Consider the following 14,817-nt stretch of genomic DNA (forward strand, 5'->3'; position numbering starts at 1 on the left):
CAGGACAAATGGGAGCCCAGGGAGTCCAAGCTTTCCTCACCCCGTGACCCGCTCTGATGTGTTCCCTTCCATGTTGTCATGGGAATGCCTGGGACTGGAGTGATGGAGAAGCAGGGACTCCTGGCTCCTGCAGTTTCTCCTTGCCCCAGGAAGAGCTAGCCAGGGGCCTCTGGGCTAATTTTTGAGCATCCCTGAGACAAGGTCAGGCAGGCTTCCCTCAGGAGGGACAGTGCAGCCAGCTTATGTCAGCAGGGCAAGCTCTCGCTGCAGGAGGAGGAGATGGTTACGCAGATGCCCGAGGATGACTTACTATCTTGCCTGGCTCTCCCACGGCACCTGAAGGGCCTCGGGGACCTGGCAGTCCTTGGTCTCCCTGCAAAACAAAGAAAGATGCAAGAACATATGGAGGCAGGTGTGCACGAGGAGGAAATACAAGTGAGCTGCCCTGGATGGCAGCAGCACTCTCCTTCCCTCCTGGCTGTCACTAACCCCTGCTCCAGGCTTACCCTTGCTCCTTTGCTTCCAACCTCGCCAGGCAGGCCACGGGGACCTTCAGGACCAGGATCTCCCTGTGAGGAGGGCAAAGATATTATTCCTGGTCAGGGATGTCTCCAGTGTTGTTTGTGTACGTGGCACTGCTCCTTGGAGTGAGGAGGCATGATGCCATCCTCAAATCTGGCATTTTTCAGCTTGAAACACAGTGTAGGGCAGTGTGCCCTCTGAACAGGTCTCTTAGCCTTCAGCTTTGCTGCCCTTCATCGCCTCTCTGGATCAAGCCCTGGAAGAGGAGGCTGTACCTGCTGGCATCAGGGCAGACAGCAGGCACAGTGGGAGCAGAGCACCCACGCAGAGCCCACTGGGATGTGCTATTCCCAGCTCTGGTGCTGGATACTTCGTCGCTGGGCAGTGGCGCATCACACACACCAGCCCCGTGCATCTTGGGCTCATTTGCAATAGTCTGGGCAGGTGCTTTACTTACCCTTTCTCCTTTGCCCCCGGGAGTGCCTTTGCTGCCTTTCGTCCCTGGATCTCCACGTCGACCCTTGGCAGACACAGAAAGTTACATAAATGGGATGCAAAGGTGGATGCTACCGGATGGATGACACCTGGCTGCCTTGCCTTCTCCCACCCGACCCAAGAGACTTCTCCTTGCCCCCTTAGCGAGCATGCACCGGGCAGCAGGGCAGCGGGGATGGCCACGCTGACACTGCTTGAGATCTTGCCTTTGGCTTTTGGGAAGCCACAGCCAGACTATTCTATCAGTGGGGTGGTCACTGCAGTGACCACAAACACTGGTGGTTCATTCCCTGAGGGTTAAACACTCTGCTGTACTTCCAGCTCATCCAGCGTTGCTTTCCCCACTGGATCTTGCACAAGGGCACAAGCCAGCTGGCCTCTGGCCTCTTGGTGCTGGTGGAGCTGTGCTGCTGTGTTCTGCCAAGGAACATCGCCTCTCACCTGCTCCCCAAATTTTGCAGTGGCCCACCACATTAGCTTGAGTCTGTGTGGCAAAATTGATGTCATGACACTGCCCTTTTCAGACAGCTCTGCCTTAATGGCCACCAGATCTCCACTCTGTGAGCTCCTGCAAGAAGGCAGCAGTTTGGGGACCTTGCAACCAAAGTGTCCCTGGGCATCCACAGAGGCATTTGTGGTTGTGTGGGAATACAGGATGCTTCTCTAAGGTGAAATGGTCAACATCAGGCCTGGGATTATGGAAGTACTGCTCTATGAAGATGGCGGAGACAAGGGGATCTGCATCTGCACATCCATCTTTTGGGATGCAGAAGGCAGGGCAGGCAGGCTAAACAGGGGACTTTCTCAGTGCTCATCCATGAAACTGCATCAGGCTCCTGTGGTGTGCCCACTGTCCAGGGACTTATTCAGACACTTACAGGCTCTCCTTTGGGTCCAGGAGGTCCTGGTTCACCTTTGCTTCCCTTGCTTCCAGCAGGCCCTTGAGCTCCAGGGTTGCCTGGAAGTCCCTTGGAGAAGAAAAAGAAACACAATTTGTCAGAAGAGAGGTCAAGGTGCACACGTGCACCTCTTCTCCTGTGCCAAGCAGTCCACCCTTGAGGAGAGGAGTGTATGAGCACAGAATTTATACTTCCACGCACCCGCCATGCCTATATGTCAATGCTATGTGCACAGGCTCCAGCCTTGGAGCAGCGTGACGCTGTGTCACCTTTCCTCCATCACCCAGTGCAAAGGCTTGTCAGCTCTTCCTTACAGCATCTGTCCAGCCCTGCCTAAAGCTGGAGGGTTACTTCAGCCTCCTCCACTACCTCTGAAATAACCGGCCATCAGCATAGCAACCTTGGGCTGTAAGGTCAAGTACAGTGGGCAAAGCCTGTGTTAGATCTCTGAGAAATTCATCATTAACTTTTACTCACATGAATAGAAACAGCCTGCAAACACTGGCATGGCCACAAACACTGAGGAAGTCATGAAACTGTAGTAGGGGAAATCACAGCCAAACAGGGCCTTTCTACCCAGGAGATGATGGGAAAAGGAGGAAAGATGCAGTGCAATGGATCAGCTAGGAATGTAAATCCTCCTAAGTGTATTTTGCTTGCTTTTCTCTGCTCAAAACCCATATTTATTTGGCTCTGGGCAGCTGCAGGGATGTTGCGCAGTCCCTTCTCCTGTTGCCTACAAAATGTACTGGTGGGGACACACATGACAGGAAAGCTCATTTGGCCACCCAGAGGCTTGTTCTTTCTCCATGCCAGTGGGCTAATTTTCAGAATCACCAGGATGCCTTGGCAAGCAGTCACCTTTGTGCTGCAGCTGATACCGCCCCAGCTCCACGCTGCATGGAGCAGACCTCAGTAAGACACTGGAGACATCTGAACGTTGCATGAACCTACCGGGCTTCCTTTTTCTCCTGGAGGTCCTGGGGGTCCGCTGCGACCAGGTCGGCCAGGATCTCCCTGAAACAGCCAGAGAACAACAGTCATTGCCTGCGTCAGCAACATGTTGCCATGTACCACTGACGTGCACCATGAGGAGCCCAAGGAGCAGCGCCAGCAAGGCTCTTTCCTCAGCTCCTGTCTCTGGTGATGGGATCCACACCCCAGAGCCTGCGGGCTCCATGAGTAGCGATGGATTTAAGAGTAAACACAGGCAGCTGTCCCTGCCCATGGCCTCGGCCCACACGCTCTGCTTGCTGCTCAGAGCACTTGTACCTTTATGCCTTCATCTCCTCTTTCACCTTGGTCTCCTGCATCTCCTGGGTAGCCATCAGGGCCCTAGGGAGGGAAAGGACAAAGAACCACACATTTTGCAGTGGCAACAATATACACTTTTCCTGCAAAAAAAGTCAATTGGCTTAGAAAGTTGTTCTGGAGACTAAAACAGTGTTTCCTTGCTGCTGGTGATGACAAAAGGAGCAGCTCCTCCTCTCCATGTGGAGGGGATGGATGCTGGGGGATCCCAGCTCAGTCGCCCACAAAGGAGGCACAAAACCAATCAGGCTGTGCTCCCCATTCTGGGGATCCCAGGCCTAGGATCAGATCATGCAATCTGTAGGAAAATGGGCCAGTAACCTTTCGTTGGCCATCCTTATAAATGTGCAACTGATTCAGCAGCTACACAACTGATGTGCTGAATGAAAGAGTAAAGCATTCCTACCTTGTCACCGGGGTCTCCCTTGCAGCCCGGCGGTCCAATTCTCCCCAGCTTGCCCTGGAGAGATAGCATTCAAAAGAAGAAAGAGAAGCTGTAGGTGTCTGAAGGGAAAATACGGCTTTTCTTGTTAAGTTACTGAGTTTTAACATCATCTGCTGACCATACCTGTCATTAGCTAGAGAATAAATAGCAAGTGTATTCCTTAAACAGGAGTGTGCTATGCAGAAGCAAAGGGAGGAGGACAAAGTAGCTCCAGCATGGGTGTTGGTGGGAATTCAAGCATGTTCATCCCACACACGTGCCCTGGGTGATGGACACATCCCTTGAGGCTAGATTTGGCAGTCACTCACGTCCACGATTGCGCTGGTCCTTTGCCGTGCACGTTGCGCCAGAGCAGCTCATTGCGGTAACCCCGCTGCCCGGCGGATGCTGTGGGAGCTGTGACTGCCGGGCTCTGCACCCTAAAACAGCTTTGCCCGTAGTGCTTAGGCAGCTCGCCTCGGCTAGAGAGTGGTGGGGGCTGAAGGACGCTGGTGTTTTAGAGCTTCAGCAGGCGTTGGAGGCGTTATCTCACAGATGTACTTGGCTGAGCATGTAAGAAAGCGCTGAGAGCCAACCCAACGCGTGCTGGGCAGCAGACAAAGCCAGCTGAAGCCTGGCCACCTCGGGCTAGGCTGTCACCCTGCGGCACATCTGCACGGCACACAGATCTAAGGGGGTTGTGTCCATCTACACTCACCATAGAGGGGTCAGAGGATTTCAGGGGCTGCTACAAGGTACTTGGACCTGGCTTTAGGGTTTTAATATTAAGGACAAGCAGTAGCTTAGAGATGAGATTTTGGATTCTGTGACGAAGTGCCTTGGAAAGCAAATTTCTGCGGAACACTCTGTGTGTGTGTGTGTCCTGTAGGGGTCACTAACACTCAAGACAGATATCTACACCCGGATGATCTGGCTGTATCCCCTCCTGCAGCAGGAGCACACCCCGGGTTACACATCTCGTTCCTGCCCAGAGCTTGCTGACGAAGGGCTAGCGCTTCTGTGACCTGAATTAATGCATCTCCAGCCAGCTCAAATATTTCTACAGGCCATGCAGAATGATGTGCAAAAAACTTCACAGAAACCCTGGTCAGAACAAAAAGCTACCGTGTGGGATGAGATAAACAGAACAACCTGTGGGGACCAGGCAGGGTAAAACAATGAAACATCAGGAGCAACATTACAGGGTGCTCCCGGTGCTGTTACCTTCTGTCCATCAGTGCCGTTCCTGCCTGCCAAACCAGCGGCACCCTGGGATCAATGAGGAGAAGAAGAGGGATCAGTGACATGTTAACACACACTGAAGGGTTGGTAGCTGGAACAACATGCAAGTTAGAAAATGTCCTTTCTTACCCTCCGTCCATCAGATCCAATCTCTCCCTGGGGGAAGAAGAGAACAAAAGTCAGCCAGTCTGCCTACAGCCCTCCCTCCTGTTTAGCTTGGTAAAAACATCAACACTTCACAAGATCATCAGCAATGCCTGAAGGAGACAGGCTTTGAGATGCCCCTGAAAGTCTGCAATGACACATTAATAGGATTGTTATTCTCCTCATTACAGCTAAACTCTCCCTCTTTGTAACAGAAATGTGTGTGTCCTCTGCCAAGCACCCAGACATCCTTTCAGTCTCTTCTTTCTCACCTTCTCTCCTTTCAGCCCCGGGACACCCTAGACAAGAAGAAAAGAAGAAAAATGCTGTGTTAGTGCCTGCCCATCGGCAGGAGTGAAGGCAGTGGAGCTCTGGGGGTCTGGGGTGCGAAATGGGCAGGTGAGGGGAAAAAGCAGAGCTCCCCCTGCTTTACCAAAGATCAACAAATGCAAAGAGCTCAGCCACTGGCTATAGGATTCTTACCTTGGGACCAGGGTATCCAATCGGACCTTCAATACCTGGGTCACCCTTAAGAAGAAGATGTGGAGAGTTAGCTTGAGCGCGGTAGAGATTTGGCCCCAGCTAATGCAAGGGCAGCACCACTGGCTGCGGCAGGGGGGACAGGACTTTCCACAACTCACCTGTCGTCCCTTCAGCCCAGGGGAGCCTGGCTCACCCATGTTCCCCTTTGCACCCTAAGGAAAGAAAAAAACAAACATAAGTCCGGACTTGGTGCTGACTGAGAAAACGGCAGTTTCTGGGAGCATCAGGCTCGCTGTGACTGCTCCTACAGAGCCTGGGGCAGCGTGTCAGTGGAGTGGGACCTGCTTTATTCTGGGGAAGTCAGGGAAAGACTGTATGGGGAGGGGTGCACACAGGAGGGTGGGACACCCTGCACACCTGAGAGCTTTGCTTGTGATGGTGGGACAGTCAGAGACAACTGCTGCCTGACTCCTGTTGCCCTCAGGCACTGAAGGTGCTGGCTGTGGCTGGCACAGCTGATGCTCGGATGCCTCTCTGCACTGATGTCAATGCATCAGCCTCAGCACGGACATGAGGACACACTGGTGCTGGCTGTGTGCTCCATTCACTGCAGCATGGCAGTCTCCCAGGGCCAAGATAGATGCTGGGGAGTTATATCCCACCTGGGGGCTATGCCTGAGGTGGGATCTGGGGCATCCTACAGTGTCTGTGGCAGGCACTGGCATTATTCTCTTCCCACAGGTTAGGGCGACATACCTTCTGCCCTCGGTATCCTTTGGGACCAGGTGGACCTGCAATCTCCAGGCAGCTCATCTTGTAGCACTGAAATAAAACAAAATAAACAGGAGGTGGTTTATAAAGCCACGTGGTGGCTGCTCTGTGTGCTGAGCCAGCGTGCACCTGAAGCTCAGCTCTGCACCACGGCTCTCCACACACCTCTCCCTGTGGCCACAGTGCCGAAAGCTACTGTGGCTCCAGCTGGGTCAGAATCGGGACAGCAACAAGCAGGCAGAAAAACGCTGCCCATAAATTAAAAGCAGAAAGTTGCCACAAGCACATTCATTATGGCTTGGCTCTGGGCCCAAACTGAAAGAACAAGACTGCTAAGTGTCAGGCGAGGTGGTGTGGGCTTGCTCTTCTGGGGCGATCAGGGCATGTGCATGCCCTCTGGAGTATTGCTCCACACACTCCTCCCTATGTATGCCAATCCCTGTCTGCGTGATACCAGCAGGGCAGGAGCTTCAGCTTGTACAGCACCTACAAAACGTGCCTCCGAAGTGATGAAATGGGTCTGTTCAATAGACCTGAATTCATTGCAGGTGAGGGGGAGGCAAAGAATGAAAAGTCCAGTATGCCATTTTAACCACTGGGTAAGGGGACAGGCCCCCAGGCTCTGCAGGGATCCACAGGTGGGCAGAGCCCCATCCCATGCAGCTCGCTGCAAAACCTGCCCTGCTGCTTCGGGGCACGAGCTGGTCTTCTGTAAGTGCGGCAACTTAAATCTGTGTCATGTGGCAACAGTGTAGGAGATGCTGCTCACTCACCTCTCCGTAGGCTTCATGTTTCTGCAAAGGACAAAAGAGGAAGAACATAATCAGTTAAGGTGGTCATTCCCTAGAGAAAAACAGCATCGCACCCTCGAAGTGTGCATGACTTCAAGGGAGAGGAGGTGGTAAAGGTCCCATGACTTTAAAGATGTTCCCAGCAGAGTCCTTGGTTAACACTGTCTCACAGGTGGGGCTTCAAAGACCATGCTGATGGTGAGCCCATACCTCAGTGCTGCGCATTCTTCCACGCACCCCTGGGTGGGGACCAGGCTGGGGTATGGGTCTGGCCTTCAGCCAGAGCCGGCACTAGGGTGGCAGCCTGCCCAGACATGCCGGGAACAGAGGCACAAACCAGGGAGTGTTGGTTGAGCACCTGACTAGAGAAGCCAGAGGTGCTGAGACTCCCTTTGGCCCATAAGTGCTGAAAGGACGTAAAAAAAGAGGAGGAAAATGGAGGCTTTTCCTGGGTAGAGGTGCTCTCTAGAGCCCTGCCAAAACCCACCGTGGGGCTGCTCAGAAAGCACCTCCCCCCCATCCATGCGCTGCTTCTCTTGTCCCCCCTTATAGTCCCTGCACCCCAGGGGGCATGCCGTACCATAGCCTGGATTATCCTGTCAATGGTATTCATATCGATGTCCAGGGTGTCTTTCTGCGTGATGGCATAGTTGTTGCGGTACAGCTCGTGGGGCAGATTGGCAATCTCCCGCAGCCCCTGCTCGTAGACGTTCTTGCTGGGGGCCACTGCGAAGAGCTTGATCCCCATGTCTCGCGCCCTCTCAGCCTGCATCTTCATCCCCCCACAGGGGCTGCCAGTGACATGGCCATCGGTGATGACTATTGCAAAGTTCACACCTGAGGCCATCTGGGTCTGGATCTGCTCTGTCATGTTGGAGATAGCGCAGTCCGTGAAGGTGCCTCGGCCAAGGTAGTTGATAGCATACAGCCTGGGGAGGTATATGTCTTTGCTGCTCGTTAAAGGGCTGTAAATTTCCACCACGTCTGAGTAATGAAGTCCACCAAACTGCCAAGTGATGTAGACTTGGTTCTGGTAGAGCTCACTCTCCAGTTTATTGATGAACTCAGGGATGAATTTCTTCATTTGATCCACGAGGCTCTGAATAGGCACAGTCTGCAGGGCAATGCTCTCCGAGGTGTCAATGATGAAGTACACGTTGATGGGGCAGTTCCTCTTTTCTACATGGAGACATTTACTCAAATCATGTCAGAGCACTTCACTCATCACTGCACCCCCTTCACTGTCCCTCAGAAAGCTGGACCGAGAAGCATATATAGACAGCGTATAGAGAGCAGCACATGGATTTGTGAAGAGAGCAAACAACAGCACGAGGCTTGAAAGTCAGCTTCCTGCGAGGGTGTTGCAGCTTTTACTAATGGCTAACTTTACTAATTTGTTCCCACCTGGGTTGGAGTAAATGAGGAAACTGAGGTCTGAGTGCCAGATTCGAATGAAGAAGAGCAAGGGTATGACTTTTGCTCTGCTTGCCTGCTAGGCTGCTGCTTGCTCTCTGATTTCTAAACATTTTCAAAAAGATCGTACTCAAGTGTGATACTGGAAAAACCACCAGTCCCACCTAGCACTAGCAGTAACATCTGTGTTTGGATCGGATGACTCTCCAGTGCCCAGAACTTCAAAATCCTAAGATCTGCTGAGTGCTGAAGCAATCATGAAAATCTCACCCTTTTTTTTTAAAAAGTCAGGCTGGGCACATACATCACCTCATCTGCACTGCAACTGAAAAGTGCTGAAATTGTCAAAGCGGACAATTTTCTGACATCAGGAACAGAGCTGAGCTCTGGAGACTGGCTGGTATTTGTTACTGCAGCAGCTGGGAGAAGCCGCCACTGGCCGACCCCAGGCTTTTCAATCTCCACCTCTCCTCACTCCAGTGCAAACCCAGGAAGGGGAGTTTCAGTGGAGGACAGTGTTCCCTACAGATGGATTGCTACCACAGGGCACTGTGACAGGGAAGGGACAGGAGAGGTGAGACGTGCCACTGTCAGTTCTGTGTGAGCGGACTCTACAACTGAGCATGGCCATTGTTTTCGGTGAAACTGCTGCCTACAAAGGAGAGAGACACCCAAATTATCTGGTTAAATACCTGCACAGGAGGTAGAAGTGACATCTCCAGGATCCCCATTAAACTGAGCATGGAGAGGAACCAGAGCCACACAAAGGAGAGTGGAAAAAAAGGCTTGTCGGAACATCTCAGCAGTTCTACTGGATATTTAGATGCCTGTGGGAAAACAGAAGTTACATGTTAAACACGATATGCAACCTCCTAGCTCTGCTGGGAAGACACAAAGCCAGCCAATGCTCCTTGTAAATCCTGTCTGTGAAAAACAAGACCTCTCCATCACCATGACAAATCACTGGGCTGCTAATATAGATTTTTGTATTGACTTGAAAGCTAAGAAATTAAAGTATTTCCTTTATAGGAGTATGGGCGAATGATTTAAAACTGCTTTAGCTTCTCTTTCAGTCTGAAGGGAGGGATAGGGTGGTGGAGCTATGGACAGTGCATCAGGATCTTCTGGTTTCATGGTTTCTCTCCTGGCTGCCTCATGCCTCCATAGACTCCATCACCCCCAATCCATGCAGACATATGCATCCGTGCTCCTCTCTGCCTGCTTGGCCAGACTACCAGTGAAAGCATGGAGCAGGTCCTTTCCACCTGCAACTCCCCATGCGCGTGTGGTGATGCCTGCGTACACTGGAAAACTACAACCCCCCTTCCTCAACAGTGCTGCTCTGGAGCCCACACAACCTGTGGAGTGAAGGGATGAATAAACAAGGATTGAAAAAGTGCACATCTTTAGCATCCAACCCATCACTGAGCCCCAAGGTCCAGCTGCACATGGGAGTGTATTTTGTGTAGGGTTATGATAACTTAATCAGGAGAGAAGCTAGAGATCTAGTCTGAAAAGTTCTTGGGAACGTATATAAGTGTTCAGAGAAACCCAGGATTTGAAAGGATATTCACAGACAAAACTCAGGCCACACTTACCCACAGCAAAGAATACGGAGAAGAGGTGATGCTCACCTCTATGTCTAGAGGAAAATAGCACCAACCAGTCTGGCCCCTTGATGGCACGCAGACCAAGTGGTAGCAGAGAGGCTTTTCTGCTTGGTGATCAACTCAACGCAAACCAAAAAGGGGCACCAGTGATCTGCTTTATGAAAAGAAGGCCCGAGTACAGTCCAGAAAGAGAGCTTCTTCCTTGAATGGCATTTTTGGGTAGGTCTTGGAAGAGTCCAAGGCTTGAACGGACACTGAGAGTGCATTTCACTGCATTGGCAGTGCAGAAAGAGGGCAAGTTAGTAATGCAGCTGAGCTACTGCCTCAGTTGCATGAGAAATGACATTACTTGAAGATTACAGGCAGCTCAGCTCCCCCCGCATCTCCCTAGAGACCTCTCTCCATGTGGCAACCAGCTATTCCCTGATGGGACATTGCCCTGTTACAGCTTACACTGCAAGCTGCAGTTCATCACAGGGTTCTGCAAACTGGGTTATGCTGGAAAGGCTGGTTTGTATTAGTGCTGCTGATATCCTCACAATAGGGACAGCCTTCCTTCTTACTAAGGCTTGTGCATATGCTAACAAGCCTGCAAGAGCCAATGCTCAGGCTGGATCTCAGATAGAAGAAGAAACCTTCACGCTCTTTGAAGATCTCCTGGGTGGATCCAAATGCTTTGGGAACATCAACTTGAGGTGCTTCACAGGCACGGCTCAGCAAAGCCCCCTGACATCAATGTGCCTCCAGCTCAGCACCAAAATGTCCCTACCAAGTAGTACACGGGTCCTTTTCCTCCCCCTCCAGCTCAGAGAGGCTGCAGAGCTGTCTGCAGAGACCCGACTGTGGCCTTGTGAAGGCCCTGCATAGGTCACTGTGGCTCAATTTTCACTGCACTGCAGAGAACAGTAAAAGTATCATATGAATAAAATACTTTAATGCTAAAGGGGTATTTCAGTTAAGATCAAGATTCCTCCCTCTAGCCTTACTACAGGCTTCACTTGTCTTGCTTGCCCTCCCCAAAGCAGAGCTGCAGGAGATCCTGATCTTTTGTGGAACACAACAGCTTCGCGCCTTCAGACAGCACCATTTCAGAGCCGGGCTTCAGTGGCGACTGAGGAAGCTGGAGACATCAGCTTTTGGAGCGGCTGGGAGCACTGGAGGCTTTGGCCAAGTGTCTGACTCACAGATCATCACATCCCGAGTTTAACCACCTCCCTCCCTCCCTCCTGCCACATGTGTGTGAGTGGGAAAGTTGCCGCGCAGAAGAGCTGCTCTCCAGGCAGAGCCACAGCAAGCAGTTCAGCTGCATGGGCAACCAGGGCCAGCTCTGGCACAGGACTGCCCCTGCCCGCAGCCCCTGGGCTTTGAACCGAGGCAGTGAGGCACCATGGCCTTTGCTTCTACACGGGCAGAAAGTTGAAAAGCAACAGCTGGAAAGACCAGACCCAGCTCACTTCTTTGTGGTCCTGTTGCACGCAGAATGGGTGGACACGTGTGGGGTGTGTGTGTGCTGCTGGAGACTCCTCTCCCGTCTAAGGGGTCTCCATGGCTGGGGTGGGTGATGGTGCCTATTTTGGCATCTTCAGAGCACTATCAGCTCTTGTGATGCTGTTACAAATCTTGTAATGTTTGAAGTTTTCCTTAAAGCCCCACCTCCTGCTGCAAAACGGTGAAATGAAATCTCAGGTTTCACCAGCAAAAGGGTGCATTTTGGACTAATGCATTTGCTGGATGTTGAAGACAATTTTTGGACACTGATAGTCCAGAAAACTAATGGGAAGAGCAGGCTGGAAGCTGACTCATTGCACTTGAATACTTGGGTCTGCCCACCCTGCTCTTCCTTGACCTTTCTCCCTCTGCAAGAACAGGACCATGATATTGTAGGAGCAAGGCCTTACAGTGACTTATCTTGAAATTTCTTTCTCTCAGTATTTGTATTGCTGAGTGATTCATCTCTTTCCCCACAAGATGCACACAAGGAAAAAACACCAGGGAACCTTGAGCAGTGATTTTGGGTCCTCTGAACAGATTTTGAGGATGCTGCTTTGCACTATCCTCCCCGCATTAAGGTCTATGCTCCTACCAAATGTCTCAGATGCTCAGCAGAAAAAAGCATGGTCTTGTCTACTGCTCCCACACTCAGACCGCAGGTGACCTGGCTGTTACGCACATAATTGCAAAATTATATGGAGTTATCTACACAGAGTCCTGCAAAAATGGTGGTCTTGCAGGAGGACCTGAGTTTTTTGCTTGTGGGTACTTCCCACCCTGACCAACTGAACCAAATGTATTATTATGGCAAACAAATGACTTGCAATGACTCTTTCAAATGTGAAAATTATTGTCAGTTTATCTGTGCTCTCACAACAGATTATCAGATTTTAATGCACCAGAAAGGTCACCTCATGTGCTTGGCCAGGCAGAACCATGGTCTGTCTTATCCCACACATCGATATTTATGATGTTCCTCCTGGTGCATGGTGCCTTTCTCCCTCAACACCACAACATCTATTATAGCTGAGCAAATCGTTCCCAGATTCACAAAAATTCAGGTTCTCTGCTCTCTAAGCTAAGTCTGCCTGCAAGGACCTTATTTAAAGCCACAAAAATCGCATTACTCTCAAGAAAGGAGAATTACAGTAGCTATGCTATATTCAGAATAATGTTTGAAACTGCACTGAAGCTCTGACACGGACCCAGTCCCAAGTCTTTTCATGGCCATGCCCAGTGGTCACTGCTCAAATGCTTGCTGAATAAAACCAGAAAAACCCCAAAATGTGTCCCATCTGGAACAGAAGATTTTATAAACGCACCTTGTCTTCCTCGTTTGCGTGCCCACAGTTTGCACGTTGCACGCGGAGGGAATTGCAGTGTCGGTTGCAGTCACTATCCAGACGTGCCCATAGTTTTAGACCCTGGGCACACCACCCAGGGTGAAAGTTTCCCCACGTCTGCTGGGGATCCAGCCCTTCTCCAGCCCTTCTATTCCAACCATCTCAGAACTTCAGCCAGGCAAAGGCCAGGCCAAAGGAAGGCTGGGGGAGGGAGGAGGAAGGGGGGGGGGGGCAGCTTGCCCCCCAGGGATACTAGAGCCCCTTGGAGCTTTGGCTTTGGCAGCCAGAAAGCTCCACGTACAGCACTCAAGCAGACCCCTGCCACCATAAATAAATAAATAAATAAACAAACAAACAAATAAATAAATAACTGATGAGAGGATGCAAGTGCAATAAGCTCACAGGCATTTCCAAACGTGCTGTTACCCCGCAAAACAGAGGAGCTGGTGCTGATGGAACTCAGCATAACTAGGAGATGCGAATCACAGGTTTGACTAATCCGTATCTGCTGAAATTCCGAAAATCAAAGAGGAATGGTGCAGCAGAACAGAGGCTCAGGCGCACAGCAGCAGCGCAGTCCCGTGCTGCTGCTGCTGCCATCGCTTCACTGTAGCTGCTGAGGTCAACCCAGTTGTCCCAGGGAAGAATTTGGTTCAACAGGTCCCCACCAAGAGATTTCTATACCTCTGGCCCCGGCAGAGCCTGTGGCTCACGCTACCTGCACCTGGCAAACCCCCTTGGAAAATGCCCGAACTATTGAAAAGTGGAGAGCAACAGCAAAAAAATAGATTTTCTTACAGCAGGTACTGCCTGAGCACGATGTGCCTGGGATGAGCGGCTGGCGGGGCAGCCCGGGAGCTGTGCCGCCCGCAGAGCCCCCGGCTGGGATTTCAGAGCCCGGCTCTGGAAAACCCAAACCGGAGAATTCCCAGCTGGAGAACCGTCAGCCAACAGCCACCCGACCGCTCTACCAGGAGAAGAAAACTCTGCTTACCTGGAAAACGAAGTCATGGAACTCTGCTTCCCCCAACCCTCCCCAAGGCCGGGGCGCAGCGCTGGGGAGCGGCGGGACGCGGGGCGCTCCCTGCGGCGGGGGGCGAGCGGCGGGGCGCGGGGCGGAGCGGCCGCCTCCAGCCCCCTCCCTCCCGTCCCTGGCAGGCTGGAGCTGCCCTCTGTGTTCCTCCTCCTCCTCCAAAATCCGGCACAGCTTCCTCTGTAGTAGCCCCAGCCATCCACGGAGAGTCACTGTGGGTCCACCGCCACCGCGGGAGGGTCCCCTCCCACACACCCCCACCCCCCCCCCCCCCCCCAGGGGCAGATGCTGGGCTGGGGCGAGGCTGTCATCTTTGGAGCTGAAGGCATCTTTGTTTTCAAGGAGCTGGAAGAAGTCTCGTTTTTCCATGATGAGGCCCCTTTTCGTGGTTGGCATTGCCGCCCCACGTATTTATACCATCAAATAGCGTTCCTTTTTCTTTCCCCCTGCTGTCCTCCTCCTCCTCTTCCCATCCGAGTAACGTGTCCTGAGCGGAACAAATAGAACATTTTTTAAAAAAAGCAACTTCCATCTTGGTCTTTGCAAATATCCAAACCTTGCTCATAGTCTTCCAAGTCTGAGTATTACTATTACCTCTTTCTATTGATTCATTTCTGGGCTTTGTTTTTTTGTTGTTGTTGCCTTGGAGGTTTTTGGGGGGTGTTTTTTTAATTTATTTTTAGTTTCACAGGCAATTTTTAGCTCTGCTGAATGAAAAGTAGGGGCAAATATCCCAACAAAATATGGACAACAGCAATGACTTCCAGGAACGTGGCCTGTTATCCCTTGAGCTATGACTTTGTGTCTCCAAACTTTTGTGTAAAGGGACAGTGTGAAGGGACCAG

General features: G+C 51.7%; 1 protein-coding gene across 2 annotated transcripts in view; it reads right to left on the reverse strand.

Annotated features, from left to right (window-relative positions):
• Positions 1-14,091, reverse strand: part of COL6A2 (collagen type VI alpha 2 chain) — a 28,407-nt gene extending 14,316 nt beyond the window's left edge. The window contains exons 1-17 of one of the 2 annotated variants that reach the window (XM_056349189.1): positions 13,934-14,090; positions 9,188-9,322; positions 7,663-8,261; positions 7,065-7,085; positions 6,277-6,342; positions 5,679-5,732; positions 5,521-5,565; positions 5,310-5,336; positions 5,023-5,049; positions 4,876-4,920; positions 3,634-3,687; positions 3,189-3,251; positions 2,871-2,933; positions 1,896-1,985; positions 980-1,042; positions 507-569; positions 311-373 (exon numbers count right to left, since the gene is read on the reverse strand). In XM_056349189.1, the coding sequence (XP_056205164.1) occupies positions 311-373; positions 507-569; positions 980-1,042; positions 1,896-1,985; positions 2,871-2,933; positions 3,189-3,251; positions 3,634-3,687; positions 4,876-4,920; positions 5,023-5,049; positions 5,310-5,336; positions 5,521-5,565; positions 5,679-5,732; positions 6,277-6,342; positions 7,065-7,085; positions 7,663-8,261; positions 9,188-9,293 (1,449 nt within the window). In that variant the 5' untranslated portion in view covers positions 9,294-9,322; positions 13,934-14,090. Of the gene's footprint in view, positions 1-310; positions 374-506; positions 570-979; positions 1,043-1,895; positions 1,986-2,870; positions 2,934-3,188; positions 3,252-3,633; positions 3,688-4,875; positions 4,921-5,022; positions 5,050-5,309; positions 5,337-5,520; positions 5,566-5,678; positions 5,733-6,276; positions 6,343-7,064; positions 7,086-7,662; positions 8,262-9,187; positions 9,323-13,933 lie in introns of both variants that reach the window. The other variant, XM_056349190.1, reaches the window with a different exon arrangement.
• Positions 14,092-14,817: the final 726 nt, after the last annotated feature.

Source organism: Falco biarmicus, chromosome 8 (genome assembly GCF_023638135.1).
Source record: "Falco biarmicus isolate bFalBia1 chromosome 8, bFalBia1.pri, whole genome shotgun sequence".
Classification (NCBI taxonomy): domain Eukaryota; kingdom Metazoa; phylum Chordata; class Aves; order Falconiformes; family Falconidae; genus Falco; species Falco biarmicus.